Below are 18,932 nucleotides of genomic sequence, written 5' to 3'. Positions count from 1 at the left end.
GAGCGCCTTTCTTCCCCGCCAAAATGAGCTCTGTCGTCCCCGGGGCTCAGCAACTCTCCCTCCCATTGTCCTCCAGCCCTCCCGTTCTCTGAGCAGAGCTGTTAGCTTATAACCTTCCAGATGTCAAGTCCCGCTTGCTGTCGGAACACACTCCGTCCGGCCCTTCCGCTTCTGCCAGCCAGACTCGGGGGGCTCTGTGTGGCCGGCGGGCTGCCCCTCCGCCCCGACTCCCTCCCGCCAGTCTGTAGCACGCACTGCCTCTCTGCCCTTCCTACCCTCTTCCGTGGGCCTCTAGTCTGTGCTTGGCTCTGGAGACTCCGTTCTGCTGGTCTTCTGGCAGTTTTCTGGGTTATTTAGGCAGGTGTAGGTGGAATCTAAGTGATCAGCAGGACGCGGTGAGCCCAGCATCCTCCTACGCTGCCATCTTCCTCTCCGTCCTAACTCTACTATTCACTGATTTAATACAGAATATTTTTCCCCAACATAGAAGAGGTGTCATATATTAATGTCAAATTAAAAAAAAAAAGAATTTGCTACCAAGACACAGAATTGAAATTATTTATTTTTATTTATTATTTTGAAAGAGAAAGAGAGACAGAGAGAGAGAGAGAGAATGAGTGAGGGAGGGGCAGAGATAAAGAGAGGGACAGAAATCCCAAGCAGGCTCCATGTTTTCAGGGCAGAGCCCCATGTGGTGCTTGATCTCATGAACCTCAGACCATGACCCGAGGCAAAATCAAAAGTCGGCTGCTTAACCAACTGAGCCACTCAGGCACCCCAGAATTTAAATTTTATTACTAACATGTAGAGATTTAAAAGTCTAACTCTAAGAAATTAGATAAAAAGCGATCTATCAAATGAAGGATAAAATGGTAGAATAAACAAAGAAATAAAAGTCTTTGAAATATAATTTTGAGTAAAACTTATATTCTTAGATTATATTAACTTCTCACCTGTAAGAGTTTTCACTCCATCAATTTATCAAGATCAACCTTCCCATTATCTATAAAAAAAAGGTAAAGATAAAAACAATAAAATGATGCAGACTCAGAAAAACAGAGTATGAAAACCTTATATTGTGAAAGTCCACTTCTCTTCGTTGTGCTCTATGTCAATCCTCAACTTATAAATCCATTTCTTCAGAAATTCTATGATAGAAGACGTGCCCTATTCCCTGTCAGAGGTGAGCCAACTATCGTCCATTGGCCAAATCCAGCCCACTGCCACGTACCTTTTTATTTTTTCACCACCTATTTTTATATGGCCCATGAGCTAAGAATCATTTTTACATTTTCAAATGATTGTAAAACCCAAAAGGATATTATTTGTGACACATAAAACTTACACAAATTTAAAATTTTAGTGTCCATAAATAAAATTTTATTGGAACACAGCCACACTGATTTGTTTACACATTGTTTGCAGCTACTTTTGTACTACACCAGCATAATTGAGAAGTATGACATTATCCACAAAGCCTGAAGTATTTATTATTTGCCCTTTATAGAAACATTGCTGACCCTGCCCTAGAAGATAGAGTCCACTCAGAGGCAATTTATACTCCTGAATTGTTTAGATTCACCCTACTTTATAAACCTGGAAGAAACTATTATTGATGTTGGCCATGTTCTATGACCCTGCTCAATTATGGTATATCCATAAAGCCTACCTATCATTGTATAATAAAAGGAAAAATGAAGTAATCTTTCATATATTCCCAATATAATTTTTTTAAAAAGTCTTTTCAATTACTATGATAATCATGGAATGGCTAGTGACATATGACCGGTGTATTTTTGAAGCAATTGTTAAAAAACTTCATCCATCTCATTATAGGCAAATTTCCCTTTTTTTTTTTTTTTATTTTCCACTACTTTTATTTACTTAGTCATCATACATTAGTTACTGACAAGTGGTCAAGAAGTTCCTAAGAAGAGGTATGGTATTTAACAGGATCACAAAGATTGCCACTCAAACTGCTAGGTTGGCTCGTCACATTTCCACAGATTTTGATGGTAATGAGACAATGAGCCCAAATGGATTAAGATAGTTTATTACTTATACCCAAGAAGTAAGATCAGCATGGGGTTGGATCTCTGCCACTTTAGTCCCAGAGTACAACACGGAACCAGCTGGACAGTGGACTGGTGGGACATACGATGAGTTGTTCTGCTGCTGGGGAGCTCACTCAAATGGTACGCAGCAAGTTTTATAGACTTATACAGAAATCTGCAGCTGTATCCTAAGGGAGGGAGGCGGAAAGTTGTGTTCAACTGAAACTAGGGAGATGAATGAGAAATGACCTTGTGACCATCTCCTGTAGATAGGGAAACAGATGGAGATACTGCTTCGTGGCAGCTCTTCACAAGGCTGTCTACTTCCCCTTGTTCCAGGAGGAATTGTGACGCTTTCAAGAAAGACTTTGGTAAGACTGTGGTCAAGATATATTTATGTGGCCTAGGTGGAGATGTGCAAAGTTGTTAGAGAAGAACCATTTCCCTCAAATTACATATCTAATATTTGAAATATGGTAGGTCTTAAGGGCACAAAGATAATTAAAGTACACTTTCTACTTTCAAGGACTTCGGAGTTTGGAAAAACTGGTATGCTGAGTAAACAAAATTCAGAGATCGTGTACTTTTATGGAAGACTCTGATCAAATTGCCTGAAATTTTCCCATATACACCACATAGTAATTTTCCTTTTCCATAAATAACAAGTTAAATTAGGAGATTATTATCTATTATTGTCGAGCCAAGTATTTTATTTATTTATATATATTTTTAATATAATATACTGTCAAATTGGCTTACATACAACACTCAATACTCATCCCAACAAGTGCCCTCCTCAATGCCCATCACCCTCTTTCCCCTCTCCCCCACCCTCCATCAACCCTCAGTTTGTTCTCTGTATTTAAGTATCTGTTGTGGTTTGCCTCCCTCCCTCTCTGTTTGTAACTATTTCTTTTTTTTCCCCTTCCCATCTCCCATGGTCTTAAGTTTCTCAAGATCCACATGAGTAAAAACATGTATCTGTCTTTCTCTGACTTATTTCACTTAGCATAATACCTTCTGGTTCTATCCACGTTGCTGCAAATGGCATGATTTTATTCTTTCTCATTGCCAAGTAGTATTCCATTGTATATATAAACCATATTTGCTCTATCCATTCATCAGTTGATGGACATTTTGGCTCTTTCCATAATTTGGCTATTGTTGAAAGTGCTGCTATAAATATTGGGGTACATGAGCCCCTATGCATCAGCACTCCTGTATCCCTTGGGTAAATTCCTAGCAGTGCTATTGCTGGGTCAGAGGATAGTTCTATTTTTAGTTTTCTGAGGAACCTCCACATTGTTTTCCAGAGCGGCTCTACCAGTTTGCATTCCCACCAACAGTGCAAGAGGGTTCCCATTTCTTCACATCCTGGCCAGCATCTATAATCACCTGATTTGTTCATTTTAGCCACTCTGACCACTCTGATCACTTGGTGTGACATGGTATCTCAGCGTGAGTGTGGCTTTGATTTGTATTTCCCTGATGATGAGTGATATCGAGCATCGTTTCATGTGTCCATTGGCCATATGGATGTCTTCTTTGGAAAAGTGTCTATTCATGTCTTTTGCCCATTTCTTCACTGGATTATTTGTTTTTCAGGTGTGGAGTTTGCGAGTTCTTTATAGACTTTGGATACTAGCCCTTTATCCGATGTGTCATTTGCAAATATCTTCTCCCGTTCCGTTCCATCGGTTGCCTTTTAGTTTTGTTGATTGTTTCCTTTGTAGTGCAGAAGCTTTTTAACTTGATGAGGTCCCAACAGTTCATTTTTGCTTTTAATTTCCTTGCCTTTGGAGAGGTGTCGAGCAAGAAATTGCTGTGGCTGAGGTCAAAGAGGTTGTTGCCTTTAAGGAAAGTATTTTAAATATACATATGTCCTATTGTAAAAGATAGATTACAAACTGTAAGAAGAATATGAAAATCATCTAGGCCTGGAAATCGGCTAACTTGCTTTTTTTTCCTTATAATTTAGAATATTTATTTTATATCATTGAATGATGTTTAGAGTTAAACCGATTTTTAAAATATCACTCTTATGCAGGGGCGCCTGGGTGGCTCAGTTGGTTGAGCGTCCGACTTCGGCTCAGGTCATGATCTCGCAGTCTGTGAAGTCAAGCCCCCCACCTCGGGCTCTATGCTGACAGCTCAGAGCCTGGAGCCTGCTTCAGATTCTGTGTCTCCCTCTCTCTCTGCCCCTTCCCTCCTTGTAGTCTCTCTCTCTCTCTCAAAAATAAATAAGAAACATTAAAAAAAATTAAAAATTAAAAAAAATTAAAATGTCATGCTTATGTAAACATAAAAATATGCGAGATAAACTTGCAATTACTATAATTTCATATTTAGAATCTAATTCTTTTAAATTGCCGTTCAGCTCTTCAACTCAGAATCACTGGTGTCTGCTTTTGTCTCCAAAATATTGTCCAGTGTGCTATCAACAGCACTGGTGACACAGCATTTCTTAGATGAGGGCTCCACTAGAGTTTTTATTTAAAGCTAACAAGAAATTAAAAATGTTTTTTGAGAGTAGTTGACACATAAGGCTACATCGGTTTTAGGTGTACAACGCAGTCATCTGATAGGTTTTTACACGTGATGCCATAGCACCACAGGTCTAGCTACCATCTGTCACCATATAACACTATTACAATATCATTGACTATATTCCTTATACAGTGTCTTTTATTCCCATGACTTATTCATTCCATTACTGGAAGCCTGTATCTCCTACTCCTCTGCATCCATTTTGCTAATACTCACATCCCCACCCCTCCGGCAATCAGTTTGTTCTCTGTATTTACAGGTCTGATTGTTTTTTTGTTCGTTTATTGACTTTTTTTTTAGATTCTACGTGTGAGTGAATTGATATATTTGTCTTTCTCTGACTTACTTCACTTAGCATAATACCCTCTAGGTCCATCCGTGTTGTCCCAAATGGCAAGATTTCATCTTTCTTGATGAATATGGCTGAGTAATATTCCAGTGTGTGTGTCTTCTTTGTCCATTCATCTATTGATAGGCACTTAGGATGCTTCCATATTGTGGCTATTATAAATAATGCTGCAATAAACATAGAGTGCATCTATCTTTTTGAATTAGTATTTTTGTTTTCTTTGGGTAAATACTCAGTAGTGGAATTATTGGATTATATGGTATTTCTAGTTTTAATTTCTTGAGGAACCTCCATACTGTTTTCCATAGTGGCTGTACCAATTTACATTCCCATCAGTAGTGCACAAGAGTTCTTTTCCTCTACATCCTCACCAACAATTGTTATTCTCACCAACACTTATTATTCTCATTGTTTTGATTTTAGCCAGTCTGACAGGTCTGAGTTGATATCTCATTGTGGTTTTTATTTGCACTTCTCTGATAATGAGCGATACTGAGCATCTTTTCATGTGTCTTTTGGCCATCTGTATGACTTCTTTGGAAAAGTGTCTATTCAGATCCTATGCTCATTTTAAAAATCAGATTTTGTTTTTGGTGTTGAGTTGTATAAGTTCTTTATATTTTTTGGATATTAACCCCTTATTGGATATATCATTTGCAAATATCTTCTCCCATTCAGTAGGTTGCCTTTTTGTTTTGTTGGTAGTTTCCACCACTGTGCAAAAAGACTTTTATTTTGAGGTAGTCCCAATAGTTTACTTTTGCTTTTGTTTCCCTTGTGTTAGAAGACATATCTAGAAAAATGTTGCTACAGCTGATATCAAAGAGATTACTGCTTGTGTTCTCTTCTAGGACTTTTATGGTTTCAGGTCTCACATTTAGGTTTTTAATACATTTTGAATTTATTTTTGTGTATGGTATTAAAGAGTGGTCCAGTTTCATTATTTTATATGTAGCTGTCTAGTTTTCCGGACAAATGGTCCAACAATACCATTTGTTGAAGAAACTGTCTATTCTCTATTGTATATTCTTGCCTCTTTTGTCATAGATTAATTGACCATATCATCACGGGTTTATTTCTGGGCTCTCTATTCTGTTCCTTTGATCCATGTGTCTATTTTTATGCCAGCATCATACTGTTTTGATTAGTATGGCTTTGAAGTAGATCTTGAAATATGGAACTGTGATATCTCCAACTTTGTTTTTCTTTCTCAAGATTACTTTGGCTATTTGGGGTCTTTTGCAGTTCCAAACAAATTTTAGGATTATTTTTTCTAGTTTTGTAGAACGCGCTTTTGGTAAATTGCACTGAATTGTAGGTTGCTTTGGATAGTATGGACATTTTAACAATATTTGTTCTTCCAATCCCTAAGTATGGAATATCTTTCTATTTGTTTGTTGTGTCATCTTCAAATTCTTTCACCAATGTGTTATAGTTTTCAGAGCACAGATTTTTTTCCCTCTTTGGTTAAGTTTATTCCCATTTCATTCTTTTTGGTGCAATTCAAGTTAACAAGAAATTTTGACAAGTTGATGTCTGATGTCCATCCTCAGTGCTTTGAACTTTATTTTACCTTTGTGAGGGATTTGGCAGTTTCTTTTGCCTTCACTTACACTGTATGGTGTATCATAGGCAATTCTTTTGTGTATACATCATTAACAACAGGTAGTATAGATTTTCTACTTGTGGGTTTCTTTCTTTCTTAGGTCCAAAAAGCATTTTGTTGTAGCTTTGCAATAAAATTTTGAAAAACAGAATTGTGGTCTTTCCTCCAATGGTGAGATGTTTTCTTCACTAATCATAAATTTATACTTTGCCACTGTTTCCATGCTTTTCCTGTAGACACAACTTTCCCTTCAATTCTTAATGACAGCGCAATTTTTTTGGAGAAGTTTTTAAACAGCAATTAAACTCAACACATGGGGTACCAACAATACACAACTTAAAGTGGTAATGTGCCACAGTGACAGGCTAAAACCAAATTCACAAATGCAGACTCAATGACAAGAATGTAATAACTCTACTATGTGATTGGTAACAATTATAAGATGCATCCTGATTCACATGCTAAAATGTGAAAGTATTATTTACATATATATATTTTTTAATTTTTTTTAATTTTAAAGAATATATATTTTTTAAATAATGAAATATGAGGCTGATTCTGATTCTGCCATGGCCGTATCAGCTCTCTACAATCTATTTTTCCTGATGATTAGACTAAAAGTCTAAAGAAAACACAAAAAGCAACAACACTAGACTGTAGAAGAGAACCAAAACTTGCAGAAGTGACTGGCAAGGGGAGTGAGCCTTCTGTTTTTGTTTTCTCTTTTCCCTAATGTCTTTGTCCTGAGGGTGGGGCCCCAATCACAGAACTGCGAGGCAGAGCAGGAAGCTAAGATTGATAAAAACTCCATCTCTTTGACCAGGGAAACCTGGAAAAGAGGCCCCTTCAGGTTGGAAAATATGGCGTAATTCCAGAGAGGAGAGAACAATGGAGAAAGGGATCCCCTAATTCTGTGTATGAATCTGTAAAAGTCTTGGGCTCACTTTTGAGTTGTGCATGCATGAGACAGATACAAAGAAAGCATTCTTGCAACGGCTTTGAGAACTGAATTAAGATTTAAACCAGGGCCCAAGTCTCAGACTAACCCAAGTGGCACATGCAGACAGACCCACAGCAGTAAAACAAAGCTTTGTAGAATGAACTGAGACTGGAACCATCCAGAGAAATGGGAGATGGAATTTGTGTTCTGAATCTCAGAGTTGATTACCTGCTAAAACAAAACCCACCAGCATTGTTCAATGAATTTTAAAAGGACCCAGAGTCTACACAACAAAATAGTTGACAAAGTTGAGGATACAATTCAGAATTATTTAACATACAAAAAGTTAGGAAAATGAGATCAATTATCAAGTGAAAAGGCAATCAACACATGCCAATCCTTGGATGACTCAAGTGTTAGAATTATCAATAAAAAAAAAAAAAAAAAAGGCTCTAAAACAAATATTTTGGTCACAGAATCCCTTTACGCTGTTAGAAGTTTTTGGAGACTCCAAAGAGCGTCTGATTGTCTTGTATGCTAAATCGTAAAACAAGTGTTAACAAAATTCAAAGGACTGAAATCATGCAAAGTATGCTCGCTGACCACAACAGAGTTAAATTAGAAATGAACAACCAAAGGAAATCCGAGAAATTCAAATATTTTGAAATCAAACAACACATTTCAAAGTAATCCATGAGTCAAAGAAGAAATTACAAGAGAAATTAGAATGTATTTTTATCTGAATAAAAATTAAATACATGAGACACAGTGAAGGTGGCGCTTAAAGTAAAATTTATAGCCTTAAATAACTATGTTAGAGAAGAAGAGAGATCTCAAATCCATAATTAAGTCTTTATCTTCATCTAGGAAAGTAAGAGCAAGCCAAACCAAAGACAAGCAGAAGGAAGAAAATAATGAAGATTAGAGTGGATATGAGAACAATGACAGAGAAACTCAATGCAACCAAACATTTAGTCTTCGAAAACATCATCAAAATTGACTAGCAAAGAAAAAAAGAGAGAGGACACAGATGACTAAAATTAGTAATGAAAGAAAGGATTAACCTATTGAACTTAACAGTAATTTAAAGGCTAAAGAGGGAATACTGTGAACAACTTTATGCCAGAAATTAAACAACTTACATGAAATAGATTCCAAAATGGACACAAGCTGCCAAAATGGAATAAAAAAGAAACAGAAAGTCTGAATAGTGTTGTAACACACAAGAAAATTAAGCATTGGAAATTTTCTCAGAGAGAAGGGACTATGTCCAGATGGCTTCTTTGGTAAATTATTACAAATAATTAAAGAAATAATATCAGTCCTACATAAATTATTTCAGAAAACAGAAGTGGGAAAAAACACCAATTCATTCTATGAGGCTAGTGCTACCTTAATACGAAAGCTAGACAAAGACATCACAAGACAAACTCCAGTGGTGATGCCTTGTAATGATACTGGGAAGGAATGAGTTTTAGTAGAAAAATCAAGAGCTCAGACTAAGACAAGTTAAGTTACAAGTTATTTGAGCTATCCAAGTGGAGATTGCAAATAGGTAGTAAATAAGCCAAATGGAGATCCAAGGAGTGTTTTAGGTTAGGAATATCTATCAGTGATTCATTACCATACAGATAGAATTCAGAGCTCAAAAAGTAGGTAAGATCACTTAGAGAACCCATCAGAGCCTTGAGTTATTTCAACGTTTTGAAAGAAGGTACAGAAAAGTAGAAGAGGGGAAGATAAGATGGGGAGAAAAAAACCCCAACTAGTTTCATAGAAATGGATCATTCTGCCCACTGTGTGTAGAGTGGATTTAAAAGTAACAAAATTATAGGCAGAGAGAGAGTTATCTAGCAGTCTAAGAAGAGATAAAAAGAAATAGAAATAAGGGTAGTGATACAGGGCTAAAGAGTAGGAATGGATTTTAAAAATATTTAGGAGTTTAAATAGGCAGCAGCAAGTAATTAAGTGGATAGAGATTTCTGGCAGGGTCAGTGAAGGAGAAAAAAGGATGATCAGTTTAAAAAGATATGGAATATATTAGATTACGAATTTTATCCTTGAACAGCTATTTGGGGTGGACTAAACAGAAATGTCTCAGAAGATTTAGAATAAAATAGTTTGAAGACTGGGGAGAAGACTGGAAAGAATATAACTGATGGTTCAAACAGATGGTTAAAAGTAGGGGTTCATAAAATCACTCAGGGAGAACACATAAAGCAAAAAAGCAAATGGTTCAGATTGGAAGAACTAAGAAATGAAGCGTTAGCAAGCGTATGATCACTTTTAAATTTAATCCGTAGAAGTTTTATTCTACATTCTGACTATTCCTCAGATAAACATTCTGGCTTCTCTGGTTTCTATATGAAAACATGTTGATAACTGTACATTTTAAAAATGAGGCAGGATTTCTTTTTACTTTAGAATGGTTCTACTCTAAGATACATTTCCTTTCAGCATCAAATAATCCTAATTTCAAAAATTCTCATATGCACATTCACAGGCAAAGCTCTGCAGAAACACAGAGTAATAACCACAGTGCTTACCGTTAACTGGTAGGTTATCTGTTAGACTTCGAAGCTCCTCTCCTGTGAGCACGATTCCCATGTTTTCTAGAACAGTATTGACCTTACTTCTTTCAACCTTCCCTCCTTAGGAAAGAGACACAAAGAATGACAAAAAATATTAAAATATGAAAGAACATTAAATACTAGAAATCTATCAGTGCTCTGTTACTATTATATTGAAAATGTTTTTACTATTAATATGAAAAAACTAGGAATAAGGAAAAATAGAATCCTTTTCAGTACTATTAATATTGCTTTGAAACATGAGTACCAAACTCTATTTTAACATTGTGTTAAAGAGCCTTAAGCTTTACCTTGACGAAACTATGGACAAGAAATAATTTATGAAGGGATTTTGCAACTTAAGCTAAAGACAACTAATTGAATTTGCAGTAGAGAAGGATTTTGAAAAAAAACTCTCAGTTGCCAAAAAACTTGTACTGCTTCCACTGGAACTTGACAGTTACTTTATGCCTGGTTTATCCATACTGTGAAACAGTTTATGAACACCGATTTTTTGGTGAATATTTTAAGATAGAAAACTATTTGTATTAGTTAAAAAGAATAGATAATTATCTTGTAAACTGCCTAGCATGGTAGTTTACAGAGGGCTTTAGTTAAAATGTTAAAAATTTAGTTAAAAATGTTCTGAAGCTGAAGCAGGAGCTGAGGCTCAGAGTGCATGGAAAGGAAAATTTATTATTAAAATTGTAAAACAGGAGGCCTAGAGACTAGAAAAACTAGATAGATAGGGAAAGAGAACTACAGGGAGGCCGACAAGTATCTGGCTGTCATTGTCTCATTTTTAAGGTGACGATTTAGTTGATAAAGACACATAGCAAGATGCTATCAAATGGGCAGCATGGTGGACAACTTCCACATTAAATTAAAAAATAATCCTGCTCCCACTCTTCTGGAGGGCCTAGGAGTGCGAAGAGGCACTCTTCTTTTGACAGGTGACTCCTCTCAATAGGTACCAAGTGGCAGAGCTTTTAAGTCATTTCTTCATTCTCTTTATGTTCTTCTCTTCTTTTGGACTAAGCACTAGGAGGGAAAGCAAAACCAAATCCTAGGCACAAGCTGGTACCTTTGCCTACATTTTTTTTTTGTCTTAACTGAATCTCACACTAAAACCACATTCTTTTTAGAGGAATTATAATGAACATTAATTTATGATTTGGATTCTATCAGGAAACAATGTCCAATATTTATAACAATAAAAACTATCTTTATTTTCTTTGCTTAACTAATTTTCAGACTACCTATCATTCTCTTCATGTTTTGTTTTATCTACCTAGAATTCAATTTACACTTTCAAGATTAAGTTATGAAAAATACAAGAAAATGTGGGACCTACAAAGATTTAAAAAAACTCATCACAAAATACCTCTTTTAAAATAAAGAAACTACATTTAAAAATCAGTTCATAAAAGGATGGCTTGGGTAAAGCTCTAATGATATAAATTAAAATGTTAAATCTCAAACTTCTCATTAACTCACCTTTGAAAGATTTCAGACCATCCAACAATCTATTTTGATAGATCTTCCCAGAAGCTACAATGCAAATCACACTCTATGTCAGACAAAGCATTATATAGATGCTCAGAAACATAATACATATACTTCAGAATTTCAGGGAGAGTTTTCATTTACTGAGTAAATATGTTCTTATTCATCCTCTAATAACAACAAAAAAATGAGACGGGATACATTAGTGACAATTATGCCATTCTAAACCCCTGACAGAACAGTTGACAGTCTCTCTATGCTGGTTTCTTTATCCTTTGATTTCTCTTGTCCAATTCTTCTAAAATTCTCTCCCCTAATCACATTCCTTCATTTTTTTTCTTATAGTTTTGTCATTGGCTAGAGGGCATGACATGACAGCATTTATTTTGCCCCTGGTGGCCTGGGTTATATAGAGAGATAGAGATATATAGATTGATAGATATAACTTAAAATCTGCCTTTTCTAATTACTTTAAATATATATATTTTTAAATGCTAAAAGAGAAATAAAAAAATTAAGTTTATATATTTAGAGAGAGAGAGAGTGAGTGGGAGATGGGCGGAGAGAGCTAGGGAGAAAGAGAGAAAGAATCTCAAGCAGGCTCCATGCTGCCAGCACAGAGCCTTGGAGCAGGGCTCAGTCTCACAAACTGTGAGATCATGACCTGAGCCAAAATCGAGAGTTGGACGCTCAACCGACTGAGCCACCCAGGCGCCCCTAAAAAAGAACTTTTAAAACTTCTCCCATGGTACCATAAAGCTAAGTATTCTAGAAAGCTACTAAAGTATCTTTATGGCTCACCATCAACTGGAAGCTTCTTTAGCAGCCTCTTTTGTTCTTTATCTGTTAGCTCAATACCCATGTTCCTCACAAAATCTGATAGATGTTGCACATTAATGTTTTTTCCTTTGAAAATATGAAATGTGATCATTCAAGAATTTTATAGAATAATTATTTCAAGTAATAATTTAATATTGTTAAGCATGTTTCTTCCTAACTTGAGGAAGTTCAAAGATATAATAAGATATATACATCCATACAGAATTGAGAAGGGTCATATATCAAATTTGCTTAAAAATACTGAAAAGTATGATTTCTTAATCTGACAAGAAGTCTAAGTACAAGAGAATAGATTTTACCTAAATAACTGTCTGATTAATGAAATATCAACATCAATTCATTTATACATCTTACCAGAGAATACTACATATTTAAATTTTTTTTTTCTGAAATATGTTATTTGCTCTTGATACTGACAATAAATAAGCTTTTTTAAATGAATATAATCTATTGTCAAATTGGCTTACATACAACACCCAGTGCTCATCCCAACAAGTGCCCTCCTCAATGCCCATCACCCATTTTCCCCTCTCCCCCACCCCTCCATCCACCCTTAGTTTGCTCTCTGTATTTAAGAGTCTCTTGTGGTTTGCCTCCCTCTCTCTCTGTTTGTAACTATTTTCTTCCCTTCCCTCCCCCCATCATCTTCTGTTCAATTTCTCAAGATCCACATATGAGTGAAAACATATGATATCTGTCCTCCTCTGACTTATTTCACTCAGCATAATTCTTTCCAGTTCCAAGAATGGAAAAAAAAAGCTTTATTTTGCTGTTGCTTGATATACTCTGATTTGGAAATCTATTAATAATGTTGAAGTGAGTATTATTAGTATAAAAACTCCAGAAAGTTCAGAAGTTATTAGTAAATTATAGGCTTTTAATTACTATATATATAAAGGTAAACTGGGGGACATTAGGAGCAAATGTTTCATTAGAAAAGGTTGAAAGCTACAATTTACAAATCAGCAATAGAATGGTAAAAAATATTATTTAAAACTATACTACTACATAAAGTCTGCAGATCTTGGTTTTATATAACTTCCCACTGACCTGTAAAAGCGTTTAATCCACTACACAACTTTTTCATTGTAGCTCTCCCATATACTGTAAGAAGAAATGCAAATAATAAAAAGAGACAGTGAAACACACAAATAATAGGAGAGGAAAATATTCCAGCAACGCTTCCGTACTAATAATATTCTCTACTTTTACCCTCTTCTTGAGAATGAGTGTAAAGAAGTTAAATATGAAAAATATAACGTCAACAATGCAACTATGACTTAATTCTTCTATAAAAAATCAAACCTACAATAGTCAAGGGATAAGATTCAAAAGCCATTTACTGTCCAGGGTCTACTTTTTAGCTCTAAGACTTTGAAGAACTTTCTTATTTCTATCAGGCCATGACAACGGGTTTATGTTTGGTACATGCTATTCAAAAATGTTTAAACTTGGGTTTCAGCAGTGATTTTCTCAGGTAATGTGTTCTCATTCAATATTCCCTGATGTTTTAACAGACCCAGAAAGATTTATTTCCTCCATTTGGATTACAAGATAAATTATTAAGCACTTTGAAGACAAATCCTTTATATTAGCAATTGGGGGGGGGGCAGTTATCACACTGATAGACTAACAGATTTTATTTCCAATTTAATATTTTTTTTGAAAATTTTATTTGGGTAATTGTAGATGCATATGAAGTTAGTAGAAAAAAATAGAGAGAGATGCCTTGTACATTTTTGCCCAGCTTCCCTTAATGATAAGACTTACAAAGCCATAGAATAATACCAAAAACAGAATACTGGCATTGAGACAATCCACCGATGTTATTTAGATTTCCTTAGTGTTACTTGTACTCATGTGTATGTCTCTGTATTATTAAATTCCAGACAATTTTATTACCTGTGTAGGTTCATGTATGCACTGCCACAGTCAAGATACTGAACAGTTCCAGTCCCACAAGGACCCTATTATAACCACATCCACCTCCTTCTGCCTCCACCAATCCCCTATCTCTAAATCCAGGCAAGCTCTAATCTGTCCTCCATTTCTAAAATTTTGTTATTTCAAAAATGATATGTAAAGATCTTACAGTATGTAAGCTCTGAGGTTGGCTTTTTTTAGCTCTGGATAATTATCTGGAAATTTGTCCAAGATGTTGCATGAATCAGATAGTGTACTTTTACTGATGAATAATAGTATTCCATAATATGTATGTACCACAAGTTTGTTTAGTCATTTACCTGTTGAAGGAGACTTGGGCTGATTCCAGTTTTTGGCTCTTACGTTCATGTACAGATTTTGTGCGAACATAAGTTTCAAATGTGTAATTGCTACAGTAGCTCTATGCTTAGTTTTGTAAGAAACTGGTACTTTTTCTATAGTGATTGTATCACTACATCCCCACTACCAAGTATGAGTGGTCCGGTTTCTCTAGCATCCTCATCAACATTTGGTGTTGTCATTATTTTTTATTTTAGCTATTCTGATAGGTATGCAGTGATATCTCACTGCAGTTTCAAATTGCACTTCCTTAATACCTAATGACGTCAAGCATCTCTTCATGTGTTTATCTGATACCTGTATATCCTCTTTGGTGCAATGTATTTTCATTCATATAGTTTCATATATTTTCCCCATCTTCTTATTGGTTTGTTTGTATTTTATATTGCTGAGGTTTTCTCAAATCAAAAAAAAAAAAACCTTTTAATGTTTATTTATTTTTGAGAGAGAGAGAGAAAGACAGAGCACGAGAGGGGGAGGGGCAGAGAGAGAGGAAGACACAGAATCTGAAGCAGGCTCCGGGCTCTGAGTGGTCAGCTTAGAGCCCAAGACGAGGCTCAGCCAAAGTCAGACGCTCAACTGACTGAACCACCAGATGCCCCTATATTGCTGAGTTTTGCGTGTTCTTTAAATGCCTTAGATGCTGCTTCTTTGTCAGATGTATCATTTGCAAATATTTTCTCCCAGACTGTAGGTTGTCTTCCACCATCTCCACACAGCTTTCCAGAATAAAAGCTTTTAATTTTAATGAAGTATAATTTATCAATTTTTTCCTTTTGTGAATCATGCTTTTTGCATAATATGTTTCTAAATCAATTTATTCTTACTAGGCAGCATAAGCATAAATTACATAACTCAAATGTTACCAATAAGAATACAGTGAAAAATATATCTCCTTTATAAACATCTCCATTGTCAGAATTCTCTTCCTTCTAAGGAACAAACATTGACATTTTTTGTGTATCTTTTTTAGAGATATTCTATGCATATGTTTGTATATAAGAATAGAGCTGACTGGTTCTTGATGGCTCCATATATTAAATTGACTAGATGTTCTGTAATTATGGAATCAATTTTAAAATGCATCAAAATGGGTATAAATTGCTTTTCCTTGCATTTTCAGATACCATTGTTTTAAGAGAATATATCTTGTTTGTTCAAATATTCTCTTCCCCTCTGTATCAAGTCTGTCTTATGGGAGGATTATACTTCTGTTCCCAATGATATCATGCAATTTGCTTTGTCAAATGAAATATTTGAGTCTCTTCTGAGTAGAAACTTTAAGAACTATCACATGGCTCCATCATCTCTCTTTTTCCTGTTACAAAAGTGACACTGTCCAGACAGGGACTGTTCTTGCATCCTATGCCCTATCGTAGAGAACAGATGGACAGCCAACCTATGGGCAGTATCTAATATTGAGTGTCATGCAAAAAAACTCTGTTGCCACTGAGATTTGGGGGTTGTTTGTTGCTACTGCGGCATAGCTAGCTGATAATAGGAACTGGAACCACAGGGCGCCTGGGTGGCTCAGTCGGTTGAGCGTCTGACTCTTGGTTTCAGCTCAGGTCATGATCTCACAGTTCATGAGTTCGAGCACAATGTTGGGCTCTGCACTGACACTGAGGAGCCTCCTTGGGTTTCTCTGTCTCTCTCTCTCTCTCCCTCTTACTCTGCCCCTCCCCTGCTTAGGCCATCTCTGTCTCTCTCAAAATAAAGAAACTTAAAAAAAAGGAACTGGAACCACAAGTGTGTTGCTGTCTTAGCAACAACAAAAGTAGTAGCAAAAACACCAAAACTATGTGGCATTGGCTCTGGTCCTGGAAGTGTTTGGTGAAGAAATTGTTACTGGAGGCTGGAATGAACCCATGCCTTGCAATGGTGTTGGTGAGTTTATCAATTTTAACAACTTAGAAGGCAGATAATGTACTGAATATGCTTGTACTTTAAAAGAAGAAGCTGGGTGGGGCACCTGAGTAACTCAGTCATGTAAGCCTCCAATTCTTGGTTTTGGCTCAGGTCATGATCGCACAGTTTGTGGGTTCGAGCCCCACATCGGGCTCCATGCTGAAGCCTGCTTAGGATTCTCTCTTTCTCTCCCCCTCTCTGCATCCCTCCTCCACTCCCTCTCTCTCTTTCTCTCAAAAATAAATAAATAAACTTTAAAAAAAAGAAGAAGAAGCTAGGAAATACAGTGTTACTAGAGTATCTGGTTGATATTGGCAGCAACGGACAAGTTACTACAAAAAGAAATGAACCCAGAAAACAACTGGCTGGCTAGCAAGCAAGGATAAAGGAGAACAGAGAAAATCCAGAGATTCTGGGTGTGACATGGCACAAAAAATGAACTAGTTCTCAACTTCTACAAATAGAAGATAATACCTGGAATTTCTTTTAGTGACCAAGGGCATTCAAAACTAAGGCTTCTGGCAAAGACAATATGAAGAGTGTGATCATCATTCCTTTTGTTGAAACCTCTGATTTGATTAACATGGTGCCTAGTAAATCCTCCAAATTTGAAAAAATAATTCAGGAACAAGCATCTTAGGTTGTGCTTCTCCTCAGGGTAGTCTGATAAAACTCAAGGGGTCTACAATTAAATCTAATGAGAAGCACATCTCAAAAAGAATTGTAGATGTAACTACTGGCACATTAAGCAAGTCATAATCAATCAGATAAAAAGTCAACCCTATTTTAGTATAAAACTTAAACTAAAAGGTACTCTGTTCATGACTTAAAGTGGGGTTCCTGCCCTCTACAAATAGGAAGTACACTAAGAAAGTTGCCCCAGCCCCCAAGAAGGGGTTATTCTTCAATGCCTTCTTCAGATGTGAGAAGAAGAATAATGGAAAAGGGTAGAACTTCTTCAATCCCATAACCAAGATCCATAAAGAACAATGAGCTGGGAATCTAATCATCATGGTAAGATTTTTCCCAAAGAACTTAAAAATATTTTCAATGCTCACCATCAGTGGGCAGGTTGCATTTGAGATCCTTAATTTCATCTTCTGTGAGTTTCCATCCCATGGTTTTCAAAACTGAATCAAGTTTATTGGCATTAACAATCCCTCCTTAGAAAAGCAAAATGGTCAAGAAATAGCCAAAGGAAAGAAAAATACAGTTTATATATTTAAATAACCTATGGGCCCACATGGCTGTAGTATAGGTGGAAATATAAAGGGTGTCCCCTGTCAGAAATATTTTTCTTTTGCAGGCAAGGGATCTTTTTCTAAAATTTTTGTTTGGGGGATTTTAGTTCTTAGAAATTTCCGTCTGCAGAAAAAAAAAAAAACAAAACTGAAATCTTGAACTAATTGTCCAGAATGCATTTTATTATAGTCAATTAGTATGCTGTATAGTTTTTGGATTTAAATAACTTAAATAGGCTCATATATAGCATGACAGTTGACTTGTTTTAGCAAATACATCAAATTGTTGACATATACTAATGTTATTTTCAGCAGGAACATCAAGTGTCTATAGTACAAAGAGGGTCAATAATAGATAATAATAGATAATAGCTCTTTATTTTTTTTTTGTTTTTTTTTGTTTTTTTTTAATTTATTTTTTAATATATGAAATTTACTGTCAAATTGGTTTCCATACAACACCCAGTGCTCATCCCAAAAGGTGCCCTCCTCAATACCCATCACCCACCCTGCCCTCCCTCCCACCCCCCATCGACCCTCAGTTTGTTCTCAGTTTTTAACAGTCTCTTATGATAATAGCTCTTTAAAAAGAACCTCTTTCTTTAGTGGGATCATGGGGACAGGTTTACAAAGCATAAGCTTTAAAAGGGCCTGCATTACTATTTAATAATTCATAGTAATGAAAAACATTATTTTATCTTCTCACTAATAAGTGGGCTCATTTTTGTTTATTTTATTGATTGTCTCAACGCCTAACCAAATTCCCCAAATATTTTCCCTTTAATTTTACTGTTCTGACACAGACTTTATTTTCTCTTATGTAAAATATTATTTAAATTTCTATATGGAGATGATTTGCTCACAGGTCTATATCAGAAGCTAGGAATGATATCAGTATTTAAGGAGGTTAGTGAAGTTCACAATTGGATATCTAGGACATAGTATAATGTGTCTCTTAGAATCAACTGGCTTTGTATTATGCTTCTCACTTACCATTAAGAGACTTCAAACCATCCAGTAACCTATTCTTGTAGACTTTTCCTTTAGCTACGTGGAAACATAAATCAGGTCATACACAAGTAAGTGAT

General features: G+C 35.8%; 1 protein-coding gene across 1 annotated transcript in view; it reads right to left on the bottom strand.

Moving 5' to 3' along the window:
- The window catches only part of LOC122205887, a 256,567-nt gene that overhangs the window by 133,797 nt on the left and 103,838 nt on the right, over positions 1–18,932 (bottom strand). The window contains exons 37-42 of the mRNA XM_042914498.1: positions 18,838–18,891; positions 17,662–17,766; positions 13,463–13,516; positions 12,374–12,478; positions 11,564–11,617; positions 10,043–10,147 (exon numbers count right to left, since the gene is read on the bottom strand). Coding sequence (XP_042770432.1) covers positions 10,043–10,147; positions 11,564–11,617; positions 12,374–12,478; positions 13,463–13,516; positions 17,662–17,766; positions 18,838–18,891 — 477 coding nt within the window. The remainder of the gene's footprint in view (positions 1–10,042; positions 10,148–11,563; positions 11,618–12,373; positions 12,479–13,462; positions 13,517–17,661; positions 17,767–18,837; positions 18,892–18,932) is intronic.

This window comes from Panthera leo, chromosome E1 (assembly GCF_018350215.1).
Source record: "Panthera leo isolate Ple1 chromosome E1, P.leo_Ple1_pat1.1, whole genome shotgun sequence".
NCBI lineage: Eukaryota > Metazoa > Chordata > Mammalia > Carnivora > Felidae > Panthera > Panthera leo.
Note: the sequence above shows the minus strand (reverse complement) of the source record. Positions and strands in the feature narration are given on the sequence as shown.